Raw genomic sequence first — 19847 nt, forward strand, 5'->3', positions numbered from 1 at the left:
GGCACAGAGTAGGTGGGCCAAGACCCCACTGTCTTTCACTTAGGCCCGGTGACTTCCCCTTGGTAGACTGGTAAGCATCATCTCTGAAGGCTGGCTGGATGCTGGGTCCAAAACCTGACCTTAGGGTTCTTACTTTGTAAAAATGGTGTAATTATTACCTACCTTAAGGGTTGCTATAAGGGCTAAAGGAAACATTGCACTGAAAGCCCTGGCACAGTGCCAAGTGCAGACTCTCCATAGCACTTTACAGATTTTACTGTTCTTTGCTCATGACGGGCATCTGAATAGAGGCATGGTGCGGCAGAGTCTCGACTTTATTCTAAAATATTGGGAAAGGTAGCCTGGACAACATAGCGGGACCTCCTCTCTAAAAAAAAGTTTTGAAAATTAGCCTGAGGTGGGGCTGCACGCCTGTAATCCCAGCTAGTCAGGAGGTTGAAGCAGGAGGATCGCTTGAGCCAAGGAGGTCGAGGCTGCAGTGAGTGGTGATTGCTCCACGGCACTCCAGCCTGGGCAACAGAGCGAGGCCCTGTCTCAAACAACAAAACAAACTTACAAAAAAACCCGGGAAAAGGTGAGCGTCTGGACTGTGGGCCGGAAGAGGCCCAAGTGGACCTTCTTCCTCCACCCTGGAACTCGGGCAGGAGGCAGAGCACGAGGTGAGGAGTCCCGGACCCCAGAGCCCAGGGTTGGCCGCAGCTTTGTCTTCAATCGTCCACCTGTATCTCTTCGTCTGACAGTTGGGGCCGGGAGTCAGGGCCGGCGGCTCCGAGGCAGAGGCTGGGATCTGGAGCGCCGTCGGGCAGTGCTAAGCTGCACAGGACCTCGGGGGACAGCGCGCGTAGCGAGGCGACGTCGGCGCGCATCTCCTCCACGTCGCGCTTGAGCTTGGCTCGTCGGTTCTGGAACCAAGTGACCACTTGCGCGTTGGCCAGGCCTAGTCGTGTAGCTAGCCCGTCTCGCTCGGACGGAGCCAGGTACTTCTGGAAGACGAAGCGCCGCTCCAGCTCCAGCACCTGTTGCGCGGTGAACGCCGTGCGTGACTTGCGCCGTTTGCGGCCGGCAGGGCCAGGTCCCAGCGCATCCGCGGCTGCCCGCCCTGCAGGGATAGGGAGGGGGTCAGTTTCCAGCCACCGGGAATCAGGCTGTGGCCTGGAAAGAAAAATTGGGGGTGGCGTTGTGCCGGTGGCGGTGGGGAAAGTAGAGGGAGAGCCAGGAAGGCGGATGGGGACCAGAACTGTGATCCCTTAGCGGGAGTCAGGCCCAGGTGGGTATAGGGGGCGCAAAGCGGGCTGGCCACAAGGGTACGAAAGGCAGCAGGCTGAGGGCGTATTGTAGGGGCAAGGAAGTGAAGGAAGGGAGGGATGATTCAGAGGGGACCGGGTGCAGAGTCAAACCTTCTGGGGTGGAGCCTTTGAGGCTTTTAGGAGCCTCAGGCTGAGCAGGCTATAGGTTGAGGGTGACACCAGAGGCGAGTAAGAGTCAGGGCAGCCGACCCAGCGTGGCGGTGTTAACAGGACTTAGATCATGCCCTTCCATGGATCGGGTCGGGCATTCGGCTTACAGTTCCTTAGTGACACCAGAGCCCGCTCCTCGAGCCCAAAAGAGAAGATAATGAGGTACAGAGAGCGAGGAAAGGCAGAGTGCGGAGTCCCGCGCCCAATGCTGCGCCAAGGACTTTCTGGTCCTTGATTCCCCTCGAGAAGAGAGTGCCTTGAAGCGGAGCTTGGTCACCCGGAGAGACTCGACCCTCTTTCCAGCGCTTTCTGTGCCTCCCTTGCAGTCTCAGTCGTTTACCGCCTGCGGCTCAAGCCTTTTGTCTCTTTCTCTCCTGCCTTTCTCTATCGCGACTGCCCCGCCTACAGGGAACAGAGCAACTGGTAGCTCAGTTGGCGACAGTCTGCCCTTTCCCTGCGGTACTGGCGGCCTTCCGGAGCCGCCGCGGAAACTAGGGACTAACGGAAGAGAGGTGAGAAGTCGCAGGTGCGAGTCCTGGCATGTGGGCTGAGGACAGGGGACGGATTAGGGTGGGTGGCCTGGGGTGGGACAAAGGTTTGAGACCGGGAACCAGGAGGAGAGAGGTGGGGAAAAGGCCAAGTCAGAGTCCGCGACCTTGCCGGCTCTATACCTTCAGAGGGCAGCGGAGCGCGCGCGTCAAGTCCGCGGAAAGTTTTACTAGTCAGCTCCTCCAGCGCGCACAGCGGCGACGTTGGACCCGGACCCGACTCTGGAAGCTGCGGCGCAGAGGGTGCTCGGGGGACCATGCCCGGGGCTAGGATGTCTGCGATGCTTAAGAGTGTCCGGGGTGTTCGGGGCTCGCGTCCCGAGTTCATAGTCGGCCGGGCTGGGGCGGTCCCGCTGCCCGCTGCGCTCGGCTCCGCAGCCGCCTGGACCCCAGCGCTTGGCTCCCGATCCGGGCCCCTAGCCTCGGACCCGCCCCCGGCTCTGGGCCCGAGTCCCGTGTGCCCCTCCTCCTGCGTCCCCACCTCTCCACCCTGGGCCCTGGTGGGTTTGGAGCTCCTAGATGTCCGGGGAGGGTAATTCTACAGGCTGGGGCAGGCGCGGAGAGCAGAAGCCGACCAAACTACCCTTCAGAGCAGGGCCGCGGGGCTGCTCCGCGCTGCGGGGTGCTGCACCGTGCACAGTGAGGCCGGGCCATACCTCCAGACGCTGTATGCCGCCGACTCCCCGCCTAGCAGCCGCTCTGGCTCATAAACTCGTAGACGATAAAATTGCCTTCTCTGGCCCCAGCGGCTGGGATTTGCAAAGTTCTGAGGAAGGCTATCAGGACTGACTGTGCTGGGATATCTGATCCCAGCTAGGACCTCAGTCTCCTAACCTGGCTCCCTCTTCCCCACCCCACCCCTGAGAAACGTTGTTTAAAAGGTCCTGGCGGCTGGAAGTGATTAGTGCTGCGTGGGTCGGGGGCGCAACACTTGGGAGGACCTGGCCTGGCAGAGCGACTGCAACTGGGAAGAGTGGGGATGCCACGAAGAAGCAAGCACAGGTGAATGGATTCGAGGCTGCCCCACCTGACGAAGTCAGAACACCCAGAGAAGCTGCCAGGAGACCCGGCCGCAGGAGAGAAGACCCAGGGAACTCCAAACTGGTGCAACTGCCCAGGAGGGGTCTTTGTCAGTGAGGACTGGCAAAATCAGTCGATTTTGTCTGTCTTTGTCTTCTTCTTCTTAAGCTCCCATAGTTCAGGTATGTATGGTTTCCCCAGCCTGCGGAGGCTCAGAAACTGCCAACGGGAGCAAGGTGCCCTGGCCAGAGAGGGGTCACTCCCCATAGAAGAGAGACTTGAAGGGCAGACTTTGCGGACCCAACTGGATCTTGGGACAGGCATCCTGACAACGCAGGTGCTAACTGTGAGGCCTGGTGTATTCATTCCTATTTAATCTGGGTTTTATCTGCCACACTTATACTGGTTCTGGGCTCATATCTGAGTAAGCACCTGCAGCCCTCCTTTGTAGGAAGAAGGCAGCTCAGAGACAGCGGTGCCTCAGCAGTGGAGACCCAGCAAGGTATGGGTTTTGTTCCCACATTCCACCCCAAACAGTTGGAGGATTCACAGCCCAGAGGCAGGGAAGCCCTGCCACTCCTGAGGAGCTTGCAGCTTTGCTGCCCAGGGAAGTTAGAAACTGATGTGCTTCTAGCTTTTTAAAACAGTGCCACGAAGAACCAGGCCAGTCCCTCCTGGACTGTCCATTATGTCACTTTCCTTGTAGACTGCTGCATCTCCCACCATCTGTACAGTGTTCACCTGTCTATTCCCTGAGGCAACTGCAGCATGTAATTGGGGTTCCCTGAACAGGGCTTAGGAGATCCAAGGCACCTGGGCCAAAGACTCTTTGACAGAGATGGGAAGGCACCTTCATAGGGTCTTCTTGGTAAAGGGCTCACTCCAACAACCCCCCTCCCCCACCCGCAACATTCACACAATGCCCTCCTGGAAAGCTGAGCAACACACTTAAAGCCTGATGGGCCACTGCTGGATCAAAGAGCAGAGCCAGGCCATGGTGGAAAGCTGAGCTGCCTCAGGACCTTGTTAAATGGTTATTAATGGTGAGGGGCAGGGGAGGGCCTGGAGAGATCTTCGGGCTACAGGCCTCAGCTCTGGAAACCATCCCAGTGGTTTCACTTAATGTGCAATAAAGCAGCTCTCTGGAGGCAGCAGAAACTGCCCCACTGCATCCCAGGCATGCCACCAAGCAGACGCTGCAACCTTCACGCATGCATCCTCTATGTGGCTTTTGTGTCTGTCTCTACCTCTGCTCTCAATTACTTGCGTGTGCCTGTGAGGAGTGTGGAGCTCTCCTTATGGGCCTGTGCCTTGCAGCCCCTTCCATCTCTCCCGCCTTGTTCTCCCCTCTGCAGCTGGGCTCAGGTACTGGGATTGGACAGCTCCCAAACATGAGTTTGGGGGAGGAGATGGAAGTGGAGACTAGCAAAGGGAGGAGGCCCAGGACAGCAGAGGCCCCTCTAAGGTCGTCATAGCGGCCAGGGACTAGTCCAGGGGATCGTGGGGCCACAGAAGGGGACTTTTCCCAGTACTGGAACTCGAGCTGGGGCGAAACCGGATCCAGAGAGAGGGGTAGGAGGAGGGTGAGTGATTAATGAGGAAGATTAAAAGATTAAACCTTGTTCTAGGTTGGGGAGGGGACACTCACTCGGCTGTCTTATAGACTACCCCCAACCCCAGCTTAGAAGCGCAGAAACTCCCGGGTGCTCGCCTCTTCCCGCCCGCGGGTGGGACCCTCCCTGTTCACGATCCTTCTCAAGAGATGCACGGAGGCCAGCCTTCACCACTGGCCCCACGGGGCGGATGGTTTTCCTTCCCCGTCATCCTCAGGCAATCTTTTGTGTTTCCCACCTTCTCAGATTCCTTTTATTGTCCCTTCAGACATTTCAGGGCCCTGCACTCCCTCCCCTTGTAGAGATCCCCACATTCCAAATTCGCTCTCTTGGGAAGGCACCCCATTCCCACTTAAGGATGCTTCCTCACACCTCCCCTTTCAGTTTTCCCATTCTCATCCCCCCTGCCCTACCCCCACCTTATCTTGCATCCACCATACCCCATCGGCGGGTTCCTCCACCCGGGGCTGCCCCTGCTCAACCCAGTTCCCCACTGGTGGCACGGAGGCCTGCTTAATAAACGACCTTTAGTCTCAGATTGCCTGGCCCGGACATTCCACTGAATTCTGTGAATGTGTAGGAGGGTTGGAGGACCCTCAGAATAACCCCCTGGGGAGGTGGACAAGGACAATCTCAGAGAAGAGCTTGCCCCCTTCCTCCCCATGCTTAGAAAACGTCCGTGAACCGGAGTGAGAGGGAAGTGGGAGTTCAGGGAGAAAAGTCCAGGCGGAGGAGCGTGAGAAGGGGCGTCCGTCCGTCCAGCGCACTTCTGGGATTGTTTTCTCTTTCAAAAAGAGCTACTGCGGAGTGAACCGATCCTTATATTTTAGTTTTATGACTTGGGGCGCGGCAGGCCTGTGAGTTGTTTTGCGCCCTGGACGTTGTTTTGCGCCCTGGACGTTGTTTTGCAAAGATCTCTGCGCGCCCACCGCCACCCTCCCCGGTGTGCGGGTGGGGAAGCAGCCAGCGGTGGGAAACTCCGACGCCCTCCCCGACACTTTTCTCCACCCAACTCCGCAATAATCACTTCTAGGGAAGTCCTTTTTCCCATCAAGCCTTGGGAACGATTGGCCAGGCTGACAGAGGGACCCGTGCTCCTCTGTGCCAAAGGCTGGAGCAAATCCTGGTGCTGTCGCCTCTGCGTGTGAGTCTTGGAAATGGCGGGGTTGAGGAAGGTGGGCAGAGGCAAGGTTTGGCCCCCAGGGGAGAACAGACGCCTTGTCCCGGAAGCGCAGCACGGCCGAGAGCGTCCGGGGGTGCAGCGCCCTGGGGTGGTCCTGCCGCCGCCTCTCCTTTGACTCCCGAGCGCCGCGCCGCGTCCGGGCACGTTCTCAGTCGCTCGAAGCCAGAGAGGACCCTGGGCGTGATTCTCCCTCCCTAGCACAGACGGAGACCCGAGTGACCCCGGGGTCCGGGTGGGAGTGGGGAATGGACCCATAGGCCGGGGACGAGCGGCGCGGAGCCTGCAGCTGGCCAGCTTCAGCTACCTTGGGAGACGCAGTGCAGCTGCCGCTGCTGACAGACTAGACCAAGGCTCGGCGGGGCCCCACCCCAGATCCGGCCAGAGCGCCTTCCGCGCTGCTTGGCCTCAAGCCGTGAGTCACCAAGGGCCTCAAGTCCCGTGACTTGGTTCTCAGAATCTCCGGCCTCGGGCCCATTAATCTTCAAACCCGGCTTTTTCGAGGCCGAGCTGCTGCCCAGCCCCAACGGCAGGGCCTTCCAGGGAGACCAAGTCGGACTGCTCCCCAGCTCCCGCAGCTGCTCGGCCCCTGCAAAGCCCCCGGGAGCGTTTCTACTCTCCCTTGAGCCCATGCCACTCCCCTGTCACTCCTAGGAAACTCCTTTTTGCGCAGAAACTCCTGGAGAACAGCCCTGGCCGCCACGTACTCGCCCGGACTGCAAACCCCACAGAGCTTCAATTCGGAGGAAGAGGAGTGGGGAGCCCTGAGCTGGGGTGTTCCTGGAGGAGGTCGAGGAGGGGGCTAGTGGGGGAGAGGCATTCCCTGGAAACGTTTGGAAGCTTTGGTAATCTTGGAGACCATGTCAGGAAAGAAGCGTACCCATGCCGTCCGCGGTGTGCCCACCCGGGTCCCCATCAGTGCCCCATGCACTCGAGCTCTTCCTCGGCGTCTGCAGCCTCTTCATCCGCGCGGAGAGGCGGAGGTCTCCCGGATACCCAGTCCGACTGTGGCACCCCAGAGCGTCCAATGCGAGCTCAGGCCTTTCCCACAAGTCTGGAGTTTTCTTACCCAGTTTGAGGCCGCCTTTGCTGTACTCACTCCCTACCCTCCCGCCCCATCCTCTGCCACCCTACCTCCATCTTTGATGGTTAGCGCCTTCAGCCCTCAACAGCTTCGCACAACCAACCCCCTAGAAGCCGTGAAGTCAGACCAGCCAGGGTGGGACCTAGGTTTTAACTCGGGTTCTGGCTACCCATGCTGCGCCTCCATACAGTTTGTCCCAGATTTGGCAGCAGGCAGAAACTCTTTGCTTTGGCCTCTGTTCCTGTCGCAGTTGGGCAAGTTTCTAGCTACCCCACTGAGAGGACCATAGAACAAGGACCCTGGCATGGCATACAGACAAGGAATGTTTGCTCAATTAATGGAGCTGGTGCCTTGCAGCTTCCCTCTTGTTCCTTGAAGTTGCCCTTGCTGTCCTCCACATCAGCTCCCTCTCCTCCTCAGCTACTTATTCCCCATCCTGACTTCTAGTCTCGGTCCCCAAGTACTTGTTGAATTCTGTATGGACAGCCAAGCATCCACTTCTGACAATCCCTGTGGCCCCACCCCATTTGTTTTTTAGACTTCTCCCTCCTTTTTGTCCCCATCCCCCAAGTTATAAAACTATAACACAATTCTTTGGATTTTTCATTAAAATATCTCACTTGTTCAATCCTGCAGCAGCCACTGTCCAACTCCAGCCTTCTCACCACCGCTGAATTAGGACATCTCCTAAGAGGCCCGCACCCGCACTGTATGCTGCAGCATACAAGGACAGCTGAGAGCTTCCCTCCAGGAAGGCTTCCCATCACCAAAAAAAGTGGTGTGGGAGGCCTGGTTTCACACATATAGGGATCCTCTACCCTTCTCCTTTGGCAAGACATTGAGGGCCCATGGCCATAGAGCACAGGTCCTTCTTCACAATGAAACTCAGAGGATTTTTGAAGAAGGCAGGACACAGCATGAGTGTGAGGCAGGAAGAATAAGGAAGAGAGGTGCTTTTTAAAAGTTTTTATTTCAAAAAATAAAGCTGCAGTTCATTTCACATAAATATCTGGGGAGGGAAGGGGAGTGGGATGGGGTGGAGGCTTGGCCCCTACCTCCTCTTCTCTTTCACACTGTATTGTAAAAGCAAAGGGGATGGCTAAGGAGAGAATGAGGAAGTAGTAGTCAGTGGGGAGTATTATTATATTATCCAAAGGGCCCCCTCAGCCTACCCTTCCCCTGGGGACTGTGGGTTGGTTGGGGGGAGTCTGAAGGGGGGTGAAGCCAGGGAGGGTGGCCTGGCTTACCTTGCCGAACCAGCGGGAGAGCCATATCTGCTTCATTGTCATGTGATCAGGGAGAACTTCATTGTCAAAAAGGAGCTGCACCTAGGAGGGAGATGGGGGTATAATTTTAGGAACTTTCTGGCAGGTCAAAAACTACCCTGGTCCACCCTAGACTCTGGCCCTCCTTTTTTAGCCCCTTCTCCCCTCCAAGAAACCAACTGTGAGACTACTCACATGCTGAGGGTTTAGCATCAAGCGGTGACACAGGACCCTCCGGAGATGGCGTACCTCAGCTCTAACAGAACATCGGACATACTTGTTCTGGGAGCAGGGAGGGGAGGGAAGAGGGCAAGGTGTGTGAGGGAAGGGCCATGGGAGGTGAGTCTCCTTAGAGAGGCCCTCCCCTCAGCCCTTCTCACCTGCAGGATGCTTTTATTCTTGTCTTTGCCAGAACTGGGGGGAAATAGACACAGGTTAGGGAACCCTATCTTTCCTCCTCTCCCCTACCCAGAGCCATGATATACTCTCTTCAAGGGGATAGGCACTGACTCACTGCTTGGCCTCTCCCCCAGACCCTCCCTGGCTCTGGGTCATTGGCACTGTCACCTTCTGCAACCTCTGACCTTCTCCTACCTCAGCCGCTCCAGGCATAGGTTCAGCTGCTCATCATAGCGATAGTAGTGGGCTTTAGAGTGGTCAAAGCTGCTGAAGGGGAGGCCAAGGTTGCTCAGTGCTGGCTCTGAGAAAGATAGGGTAGTGAGGTGGCTGGTGGCACACATTCCATACTCCTCTTTCCCCAGAGAGCAAAACTGAGCAAGAAGAATGCTCTGGGGGCTTTACTCTCCCACGGCCAAGGACATACCTTCCCCACTGGGCTGGGTGACCCGGTCCAAACCTCGGGACTGGTAGAATTCCCGAATCCGTTTCTCTTCACCTAGAAGAAGGTGAAATATGAGAATAAAGTATTAGCCCTTCCTCACTCTTTGTCCTTCCCTCATCTTTGGCCTTCTGCCTACATGATTCCTACCAAAGCCCCTGTCACCTCAAGCTGCCACTCAGCAATTAGTCCTCAAGAAGCCCCTCAAAGTCAGGTTGGTCACTCACTGTCTTGCAAGCCAGGCACCAGCTTGTACACGATGTCCTGCATGACCCGGTCCAGTTTGAGGTTGAGCAGTGGCTGTGTCTCGTGGATCTTAATGTTGCACATGGGGCAGTACTTGCTAGTTTGGAGGTACTTCACAATACAACTCTTGCAGACTGCAGGAAAAGAAAAGCAGATTCTCAGGCCCTCTGGAAACTGGATTCATGGGCTGGGTGGGGTGCCTGGATTCGTGGGGCAGGCCGCACAGAAGCTGGCAGTCGGCTTGGTGAAGACTAGGGACTGGAAGAACTAGGCAGTCTCCAAGGCACTCACAAGTATGAAGACACTCTGTGATGGTGGTGGCATCCACGAAGTAGCCGGCGCATAGGCAGCAAACAATGTGTTCATTCAAGTCTTTGATCTTCACTCGAACTTCCTCCTGAAGATACACCCTCCGTCACCAACCATCCACCCTCAGCCCCCAACTCGTGCGCCTTCCCACTCTGGGGGTCGCCTCCTTCATCACACTCCACGGCCAAGCCCCGCGTCCTGCGCCATCAGCCGGGGATGAGCTCCAGGGGGCTGGCACTCCCCCTCCGCCCAGCAGAGGGCTCCGCGCACAGCGGGGGCTTCCCTCACGTGGACTCGCCTGACCCTCCTTTCCCAGGGGAGACTACACAACGTCGGCGACACAATGCGCAGGCGTCCTAAGAGGAGTTTGGCAACCCGATCGCAATCACGCAGGCGCACTGGGTACTCTGTCTCTGCGCAGGCGCACTGGGCGCCCGGCCAGCCACCGCCCGTCCTTTAGCCCGCCCCAGTTCGCACCGCTGGCCGACCACAGCAGTAACCCTGCCGCCCTTGCACCTCGTTCCGTAGCGGGTCCATCTTGTACACTGACTGGAGCTGGTTCCGAAGCCTCATCGCGATCGCAATCTGGCCCCCCTGAGGAGACGCCATCTTAAAGGCTGATCCCAGCCGGCCACTTCCGGTGCCGCCTGCAGGGCGGGACTTGTCTCCCAGCAACGAGGTTCTAGGTCTTTTCGGATTCGCTCACCCTCTGTAAGGCCCCGCCCACGTTCCTTTCTCCCCGTGTGCTCACCTGAGCCCCACCGGCCCCTCCCCTCCTCAATCCGTAATTAAGGAGTGGTGGGGGGGGCATAGGGAAGGGTCCTATCTCTTCAGCCTCCTGTAGAACTCATCATAATAGACCCTAAGCGACCTCAAGACTAACTTTTGGAGCCTGCGAAAGACTGCCCCCTCATACCCGCAAAGGCCCGGCAGTCTTGTGCCTGCTACCCGCTCAGGGTCGTCGGTGTTCTGTGACGATTACCCTGCTGAAGAAGACCCTCCTGGGTCCTCTCCTCGTAATGCCGCCCTGTCGGCGTCCGCGGAGTGGAGCTTCATCCAGATGGCGGGCCTTCTCCCCGCTCCACGGAGGGAGTTTCTCGGGCTTTGCAGAGTCTCGGAGAGGGTGCCGGGGGATGGGGAGGGAGAGACCCCCAGGGACTTGGTAGTGATCTTATCCCCCCATTCTCCCCCTGCTGCCGGGGATGGGGGGGCAGGCCCTGGTTAATGACGATGATTTAATCATCGGCGCCTGCGGAGGCCTGGGACAGACTAATGCAGAGCAGATGCCGAAGGAGGAGGGGAGGACGACTAGGACACTGCCACACACAGACAGGCTTAGGCAGCCAGCGCCTGTAGTAGCATAGGCCCAGCCCCGCACTTGGGGATTACGCGGGATGCTCGAGAGCTCTACACCGCCGGCCCTGGGTACTTAAAAAAGGATAAATTTCCTTGGAGGTATTAACATCAAATGTAACTGGAGATTCGAGAAGGGAGAGATTCCAATGGAGACCTCAAAAAGGCTTTCTGGAGAAAGCGGGACTTTGGGCACAATTTAGACTTGGGGGAGGGGGTGGAAGTGTGCTGAAATAGAAAGGACGTGGAGGGGAATGACCAGAGGACAGGAAGGTCAAGATGTAGATTTGAGAGTGGTAATAGAAAAAGCAGGGCCGTAAAGAGTTGCGATTTTTAGCCTGAGGGCAATTGGGAGCTAGCGGACTTTTTTGAAGGGAGGAGGTTTACCTACTTCCCTGGTCCAAGTCACTATCCTCTGTAGTGGCTTCTTGACTGTTTTCCTTGAGTCCCCCTTTGCGTGTTCTCAACATAACAGCTCAGTGCTATGTTGCTCAGAGCTAGTGATTCTGATAAAACATGAAACACAAAGGACAATTTTTGAGATGTGGATGTGTTAATTATTTTTATGGTGATGTTGGTTTCATGGGTATATACATATGTCAAAACTTATCAAACTGTACACTTCAAATATCTGCAGTTTATATGTCCATTATACCTCAAGAAAGCTATTAAAAATAAAGTTGAAAAATTAGGTTGTTTCTTTTTTACTGTTTAAAACCTGTTGAGAGCTTCCCTTTTCAATCAGAATAAAAGTCAAAGTCTTACAGTGGTGTGCAAGGGCCTGCATATTCTCTTCAGATACACCAGGATATCCTTCCACTGTGTCCCCAACTTGAAATGCTTAGCTATCCAAAATGGCTCCCTCCTTCTTTCAGGTCTTTACTCATGAGGCTTCTGTAATCACTCTAGATGAATAACAACTCACCCACCCTTTCACTTGCTTTTTTGTTGTTGTTGTTGTTGTTAGCATTTATTAGCATTCTTAGCATTTATTATTATTTAATATACATTTCTAATATATATTATAAATATTTTCTAGTTATTTTCAGAAAATATTTTCTAGAAAACATATTTCCTAGTTTTTCATCTGCCTTTTCCACTAGACTATAAGCTTCTCAGTGGCAGGGATTTTTTTCCTCTGTTGTGTTCACAGATACAGCTCCAGTGCCAGCTGCATAGTTGGTGTTCAATAAAAATTTTCTGGATGAATACATGAATGAATCCAAGTGGTGGTGATGACAGCCTCGATTAGGGTTTTAGCAATGGCAATGGAAAGGAAGGGCTGTATCTGAAACATTTCAAAGGAAAGTATAATAGGAGGAAGTAGCCAGGAACCTGGCTTGGTAGGCCTGGGTAAGAGGGTGAATGAAGAGCTTTGGAGGGAAGCATGTCCTCCAGCCTGCTGGACTTAGGTGGCTCTAGGGAAGCAGGGGGAGCTTGTTAGAAGGCTAGAAGAGTGAGTGGTGGGGCTGAAGTGTCAGAACGAACTAGGGATGGAGGTCTCAGAGTTATCTGGCTGGATATGAGAGTTGGGACTTTTGGAATGGGTGAAACTTGAGCAGATGTAGAGATAAAGAAAGCTTAAGGCCTGGCACAGTGGCTCACGCCTGTAATTCCAGCACTTTGGGAGGCTGAGGTGGATGGATACTTGAGCCCAGGAGTTGGAAACCAGTGTGGGCAACATGGTGGGACTCCGTCTCTACAAAAAGTACAAAAATTAGCCTGGCATGGTGGCGCATACCTGTAGTCCCAGCTACTTGGGAGGCTGAGGTGGGAAGATTGCTCGAGCCTGGGAGGTTGAGGCAGCAGTGAATCATGATCGTGCTACTGCACTCCAGCCTGAGCGACAGAGTGAGATCCCGTGTCTTAAAAAAAAAGAAAAAAAAAAAGCTTAAGTCTGAGCTCTGAAGAATACTCACAGTCTTCAGGGGAAGAAGCCAAATCAGTGGAAGAAAAACGTAAGCAGTGACTACGAAAGTCCAAAGATGTGGAATAAGATATTACAGAAACAAAAAGAAGGGACACTTCAAAAAATAATTGATGATCAACAAAGTAAAACATGTCAGGGAAGTCCTGGAGGAGGGATACTGAACACTGGAGCTCTCTGAGAAAGGGTTACTATAATGAAGGCAGCTTGCACTGAGTTAAGAATAAATCATGATGAAATGGAGGCAGTACGCATGAAGTAAAAAGGAAAGGAAAAGCATGATCTCTTTTGAAGACTCAGGCCAAGATTCCGTCCAGATAATAAAGATCTGAGACAGTTGAGGCATGGGAAAGACTAAGTTGATGAGAGCCACGGACACACAGGACATGGTGAGATAGATCCAAAGCAGTGTGTATGAGGGGGCACTCATTCCAGCACCTCTATCTTCAACATAAACCAGCAGGAACAACCCTTTCCCTGTGAATCAGATTCAAGGAGGCAAGAAAGGACATTTCAAGCCAGGTTGGGGTGGTGGCGCACACCTGTAACTCTAGATACTCAGGAGGTCAAGGTGGGAGGATTGTTTGAGCCCAGGAGTTTGAGGCCAGTCAGCCAGCCTGGGCATCATAGTGAGACTCTGTCTCTTAAAAAAAGAGAAAGTCCTAGGACTGTGGTCTGAGTGACATAACTGGATGCCATCTGTTCTTGAAGTGGGGCACTAAAATATTTTTAAAACTCCCCAGAAGACTTGTATGAACTACTAAGTTTGTGACCATTCTTAAACGATTAGTCGGACAGTCTCTGGGTGGCAGTACCATCTGTGCTGAACTCAAAAGGCAGGGGTGTACAGGTCTGCATGATGTTGCCTTTTTTTTCATTTGTTGATTCACTCACTGACTCATTCAAGGATTTATTTAGGTTGGCTGGAGACACACTGGTTACCCTGCCCCCCTGGCCCCAGACTCACCCTTCAGAGCAGAAAAAGGGACTAGCAAACTCCTAACCTGCACACAGCCCCCCCATTCAGAGATTATATTTCTTTGCTGTCTCCCTAGGTTCCCTGTTCCCATCTGGGGGAATCCAGCCCTTGCTATCAAGGAAGATTTTTTTTTTGAGATGGAGTCTTGCTCTGTCACCCCAGACTGCAATGCAGTAGTGATCTCGGCTCACTGAAACCTCTGCCTCCCGGGTTCAAGTGATTCGCCTGCCTCAGCCTCCCCAGTAGGTGGGATTACAGATGCCTGCTACCATGCCCAGCTAATTTTTTTGTATTTTTAGTAGAGACAGCGTTTCACCATGTTGGCCAGGCTGGTCTGTCTTGAACTCCTGACATCAGGTGATCCCGCCCCTCTTGGCCATCCAAAGTGCTGGGATTACAGGCATGAGTCACCGCTCCTGGCCTGAAGATTTGGACTAAACAGGTTCATGCTTCCTTGTAGCCCTCTCTACTGCTGAGAAAAGTGCATGGGTTTCTGTAAAGGGATGGGAGGTGATAATGTTGTTTGTCTTCTTCATTAAGATGAAAATACATCTGCTAAATTGGTAGGAGCCCCCACCCTCTTTCAGAACAGGCTGTGAGCAGGGCTGAACAAATTGGATAGTAGAGGTGGTCAAGATGGGGGAGGTCGACACTTTTTTTTTTTTTTTTTTTTTGAGACGGAGTCTCGCTCTGTCGCCCAGGCTGGAGTGCAGTGGCCGGATCTCAGCTCACTGCAAGCTCTGCCTCCCCGGTTCATGCCATTCTCCTGCCTCAGCCTCCCGAGTAGCTGGGACTACAGGCGCCCACCACCTCGCCCGGCTAGTGTTTTGTATTTTTCAGTAGAGACGGGGTTTCACTGTGTTACCCAGGATGGTCTCAAACTCCTGACCTTGTGATCCACCTGTCTCGGCCTCCCAGAGTGCTGGGATTACAGGCTTGAGCCACCGCGCCCGGCCAACACTTTTTTTTTTTTGAGACAGAGTCTTGCTCTGTCGCCCAGGCTGGAGTGCAGTGGCACGATCTCGCCTCACTGCAAGCTCCACCTCCTGGGTTCATGCCATTCTCCTGCCTCAGCCTCCCAAGTAGCTGGGACTATAGGCACCCACCACCAGGCCCGGCTAATTTTTGTATTTTTAGTAGAGACGGGGTTTCACCGTGTTAACCAGGATGGTCTCAATCTCCTGACCTCGTGATCCACCCCCCCCACCTCAGCCCCCCAAAGTGCTGGGGTTACAGGCGTGAGCCACTGCACCCGCCAAGTTGACACTGTTCCCCCTACTGCCCTCTGTCCCATTTATGGTTCACCTCTTCTAGACATAAGGCTTTGGAGAACACTGGAGGGCTGGTAGGGCTGGTGGACAGAGCTCACTCTTCTTTCTCTTCATCTTCCTGCCCAGATGCCCAAATATCATTCCTGGTTCCCAGGGGAGAAGAGACCCCCTCACCCTGCCCCAGGCACCAGGCTGCCAGCCCATCTGCTGGGGAGAAAGGAGGGGGCAGAGTCTTTCCCAGGGGATCCTGAAGAATCAGTTTGAAGATCAGTGCTCCCAGGGAGATCCAGCTACTAGACTTACAAGGCATTTCGGTTCACACGGGAAACCAGCAGGATGGAGCTGAACAGCGGGGTGGGCTGGGGACGAGGGTAGAGGGCTGGCACAGCAGAGTAAGGTCCTTGCTACCACGTGTCAGAGGTAGGCTGAGCTGCTCGTTGGTGCCCACCCGCCATCGCCACCGCAGGATGGTAGAAGCGCCCCCCTCTCTGAGCCCAGTCTCACCGGCTCAGAGGCGCCAGGGCCCCCCCGGGGGCCGGGGCGGGCCGGGGAAGGTAATGTAATTCCGGCCCAGCTAACCCGATTACGGCGGCCTGCACCGGGCAGGGCGGCGGCGGGGGCGGGTCTAAGGCTCAGGGGCCCGTCCAGCGGGGGTCCCATCCCCGGGAAGGACGCAGAGTTCACACACTCCCAGCTCCTGGATCCACGGCCAGAGGTCACAGGGTCACCAAGCGGCTTGGGTCTTTCCCCACCTCCCTTCTCTGACAGCTCCAGGCCATTTTCTGATTTTGGGTGGGGTGAAATGTTTATGGGAAACAAGGCGGCCAGGATCCAACCAAGGCCTCCGTGAGGTCCCACGTGCCTCTTGTGGCGAGATTTCGCCCTCCCGCCGTTGAGGAGGAAGAGTGTGAGAACAGACTTCCTAGGCACAGAATGGAGGGGCAGAGTCCTGCACTGGGGACTCCCTGCACTTGGGGTCCAAGGTAGAGCGCCAGTCCCAAGAACCCGCCGGCCTGATTTGGCCGGGGTTGAGCCATGGTCCAGTTTACACGGATTTCGGAAAATCGAAATTCTAAGAAACACGGGACATCAATTACCGGTGCGCATGAACAGGGCTGGGGGGGACCTGCAGGAGAGGCCGGAAGGCGCACCACGGTCGCCGGCCCAAAGCGGCCGTTCCCCGCCCTTAGCCCCTGCCGTCCCCTTCCCACACCTGTTCTCTTCCTGGGCCTGCAGCTCACCGGGCGCCGTTCCCCAGCCGCTTCTTACGCAGCCGGGAAACCACAACGAGATTTGGTCTTCGAGGGCACTTAGGTGGGGACCACAACGAATCCGGGAGTTGGCCAGCAGGATCCATCGACAGGCGAAGAGTGGGGGCTGGGGGAGGAGGCACCTGCGGAGGAAGCCGGTGAGGCGGAGGCAACCCAAAGGCGGAGGCCAGCAAGGATGGAGGCGCGGTGAGCATCTCCGCTGACTCAGCGGCCCATGCTCGGACCCCTCCCGTGCTGAGCCTGGTTCCTAACACCCTGGCCCCCTGTCCCCCGCCCCGCACATCTCCACCAGCCAGCCTTCCTCCTGCGCTTGGCGCAAACAGGCGTCCCTTCCCCTTTAACTGCTGGGCCCCGCCCCTGCCCTACCCCCAGCCCCCACTACCCACCCGGGCCGATCCTTCAGTCACTGCCCCAGCCAGAGCTGGCCAACCCTCTCCACCCGGGACTCGGGCAGCGGCCCCGGCAGCCCAGCGTCTATTTGCGCTTGAGAGCCAGCAAGAAAGCTCCAGGGGCCCCAGCCGGCCGTGCTCCCCCGGGATGCAAGTCCCTGCGCGGACGCCCGGCAGCGGCTGGCACGGGCGCGGCTGCTCCGGGTGCACAGGGATGCTGCTGTTCTGGGGACCCCGGCGCCCTGCCTTGGCCAGCCCCGCGGGCCCCTGAGGCCACTGTCCGGAGCGCGCCGCCGCCGGGCTTCTGGAGCTGCCTGAGGCATACTCCCCAACCACCGAACCTCCGGCGGTTCTTCTCGGCCCGGGCCGATGGAGCCGGGGATGCTGGGTCCACACAACCTCCCACACCACGAGCCAATCAGCTTCGGCATCGATCAGATCCTGAGTGGCCCCGAAACCCCTGGAGGCGGCCTAGGTCCGGGTCGCGGGGGCCAGGGTCATGGGGAGAGTGGGGCGTTCTCGGGTGGATACCACGGAGCCTCGGGCTACGGTCCCGCTGGCTCACTGGCCCCGCTGCCCGGCAGCTCCGGAGTGGGCCCGGGCGGCGTGATTCGCGTCCCTGCGCACCGCCCGCTGCCTGTGCCGCCGCCCGCGGCGGGGGCGCCTGCAGTGCCTGGGCCCTCGGGTTTGGGCGGCGCCGGAGGCCTAGCGGGACTCACCTTCCCCTGGATGGACAGCGGCCGCCGCTTTGCCAAGGACCGGCTCACGGGTGAGGTTGTCTGACCCCTCCAGCGTCACGCCCGACTCTGACCCCGTCTCCTCATCTCTTAGCTTTCTGCTCTAACTCAAGGACCCCTTTCACACCTCCCACTAAATCCTCCCAGGGGATCCTCCCCCAACTCGAATCTCTGGGTCCTGCCTCCGAGAGGCGATGGGGAGGGAGCTGCCGTCGGTGCCCGCGCCCTCCTCTGCAGTCCCACTGTCCACGCGCGGGGAGGGTAGGGTGAAGTTACAGGGGACGCCTCCCTAGCATCCCAGGGGAAGGGTCTTTCTTGGCTATAGGGCTCGGCTGATGCTTAGGATCCGGGTAAGGACGGGGCGCGGGATCTCTGCGGCCTGGACAGCGGCGCGCCTTCTTAGTGGCACCTCGGGCCACCCTGCAAACCCTGCCCTGCTCTTTCTTCCTCCCGGTAGCTGCGCTCTCGCCCTTCTCTGGGACGCGCCGCATAGGCCACCCCTACCAAAACCGGACCCCTCCGAAAAGGAAGAAGCCGCGCACGTCCTTCTCCCGCTCACAAGTGCTGGAGCTGGAGCGGCGCTTCCTGCGCCAGAAGTACCTGGCCTCTGCGGAGAGGGCGGCATTGGCCAAGGCCTTGCGCATGACCGACGCACAGGTCAAAACGTGGTTCCAGAACCGACGCACCAAGTGGCGGTGAGGCGCGGCGCGGGCGAGGGCGGACGGTGTCCCCGGGCCGGGCCTGGTGAGAAGCGAGGCGGCAAGCGACCCCGCTGACCTCGCGTCTCCCTTCCCCAGGCGCCAGACGGCGGAGGAGCGCGAGGCCGAGCGGCACCGCGCGGGCCGGCTGCTCCTGCACCTGCAGCAGGACGCCTTGCCACGGCCGCTGCGGCCGCCGCTGCCCCCGGACCCTCTCTGCCTGCACAACTCGTCGCTCTTCGCGCTGCAGAACCTGCAGCCCTGGGCCGAGGACAACAAAGTGGCTTCCGTGTCCGGGCTCGCCTCGGTGGTGTGAGCGACGCCCGTCCGATCGGCGTGGAGCGCCGGGCCCGGAGCGGTGGAGCGCGCGGCTGCCTGAGCACATGGTCTGGCGGCAGCCGGGCGCGTGAGGAGCGGCAGGCCTTGAGGCTGTCGTCGAGGGCTCCCCCACCACCGGCCGACTCCCAAGCCAGCGTTGCGCAGATGCACGGTCCGCTCAGAGGCGGCCCTTCCCGCCATTTTTCACTTCACTGCCGTTAAGCCGCCGCTGGAACCTGAGGCGCCGAGAGGGCGGGACCTGCAGGACAGTAGCCAATGAGGTGCGGGGAGGGGGCCGGGCTGGCCAATGGGAGCTGCTTACTTGAGGGACTCGGAATTCTCCGGCGGGTGGTCGGGAGCTGGGGCTCTGAGGGGCGCTAGCGGCACTGCGCGCGGTGCAGGCTGGGTCCGTACCAAAGGTGTGAAGGAAGGAAGACATCTACCACGGCGAAGTCATGGAGGGGGTGCCGGAGCGCGAGAAGGCTGGCTGATTGTGACCAGAACCAGAGGGTTGTCCACCCGGGGCATCTCATCCCTCAACTGTAAAATAATCGCTAAGGATTCCTTCCTGACTTTGAGCCTCACGTTGTCATGTGTGTTCAGCCTGCTGGCAACATCCTCCGGCAACACGCCTGGGCAGGAGGCGAGTAGGATACTTACACACCCAACGAAAGAGAAAATCTAGAAAGAAAATCTGGCTCTGGTGTCACATAGGGACAGAGAAGGGAGAGGAGGAAACAGTGGACAAAGTTAACGGGCCCAGTGGAGTTAGGGTGAAGAGAATTTTGAAAATAATTTGGAAGTGACAAGCTTAAGAAGAATCAAAGGTAATTCCAAGACTGGAAATGTGCAGCATCAGGAAATCAGTGGTGCTGTGGATGATGAAAGGGAAATTGGGAAGATTGGAGCAAGATTAACTATACAGGCAAAACTAAATGTTATACCTAGAGAAAATAAATCCTGGAGAAGTGCCTTTGAGGGAGATCAACTGACATCCACATAGAGGTGGACCTAGATAGAATGAGAACAGATAGAATCTCTGAGGGAGGGAACTCTGAGGAGAAAAGCCGAGTTCTAAGGACTAAACCTTTCCACCAAATTCGACAACCACGTTTGCAATGTGCAAGATGATGGAGAATACCTAAGTCAACAGTCCAAGGGCAGGCTGGGCACGGTGGCTCATGCCTATAATTCCAGCACTTTGGGCTGACGCGGGGGGATCACGAGGTCAGGAGATCAAGACCATCCTGGCTAACACGGTGAAACCCCCTCTCTACTAAAAATACAAATTAGCCGGGCATGGTGGCATGTGCCTGTCGTCCCAGCTACTCGGGAGGCTGAGGC

At 56.7% G+C, this 19847-nt stretch overlaps 3 protein-coding genes across 3 annotated transcripts; 1 reads left to right on the forward strand and 2 right to left on the reverse strand.

The window, feature by feature from the left end:
* Positions 1-296: 296 nt before the first annotated feature.
* On the reverse strand, positions 297-2503 carry LBX2 (ladybird homeobox 2). The gene is made up of 2 exons (XM_033175213.1): positions 2129-2503; positions 297-1099 (listed from the first exon to the last, which is right to left on the reverse strand). The coding sequence occupies exons 1-2, from the start codon at positions 2331-2333 to the stop codon at positions 708-710; spliced, it is 597 nt and encodes a 198-aa protein (XP_033031104.1). The 5' UTR covers positions 2334-2503; the 3' UTR covers positions 297-707.
* A 5350-nt stretch (positions 2504-7853) lies between these two features.
* Positions 7854-10228, reverse strand: PCGF1 (polycomb group ring finger 1). The gene is made up of 9 exons (XM_033175210.1): positions 10077-10228; positions 9543-9648; positions 9233-9385; positions 8991-9062; positions 8762-8867; positions 8548-8581; positions 8363-8449; positions 8150-8230; positions 7854-8001 (listed from the first exon to the last, which is right to left on the reverse strand). The coding sequence occupies exons 1-9, from the start codon at positions 10167-10169 to the stop codon at positions 7954-7956; spliced, it is 780 nt and encodes a 259-aa protein (XP_033031101.1). The 5' UTR covers positions 10170-10228; the 3' UTR covers positions 7854-7953.
* A 6534-nt stretch (positions 10229-16762) lies between these two features.
* TLX2 (T cell leukemia homeobox 2) lies at positions 16763-19076 on the forward strand. Its single transcript, XM_033175234.1, has 3 exons — positions 16763-17519; positions 17945-18182; positions 18285-19076. The coding sequence occupies exons 1-3, from the start codon at positions 17120-17122 to the stop codon at positions 18499-18501; spliced, it is 855 nt and encodes a 284-aa protein (XP_033031125.1). The 5' UTR covers positions 16763-17119; the 3' UTR covers positions 18502-19076.
* The last annotated feature ends 771 nt before the right edge of the window (positions 19077-19847 follow it).

The sequence above is a fragment of the Trachypithecus francoisi genome, unplaced genomic scaffold (assembly GCF_009764315.1).
Source record: "Trachypithecus francoisi isolate TF-2019V2 unplaced genomic scaffold, Tfra_2.0 Lachesis_group17, whole genome shotgun sequence".
Lineage (NCBI taxonomy): Eukaryota > Metazoa > Chordata > Mammalia > Primates > Cercopithecidae > Trachypithecus > Trachypithecus francoisi.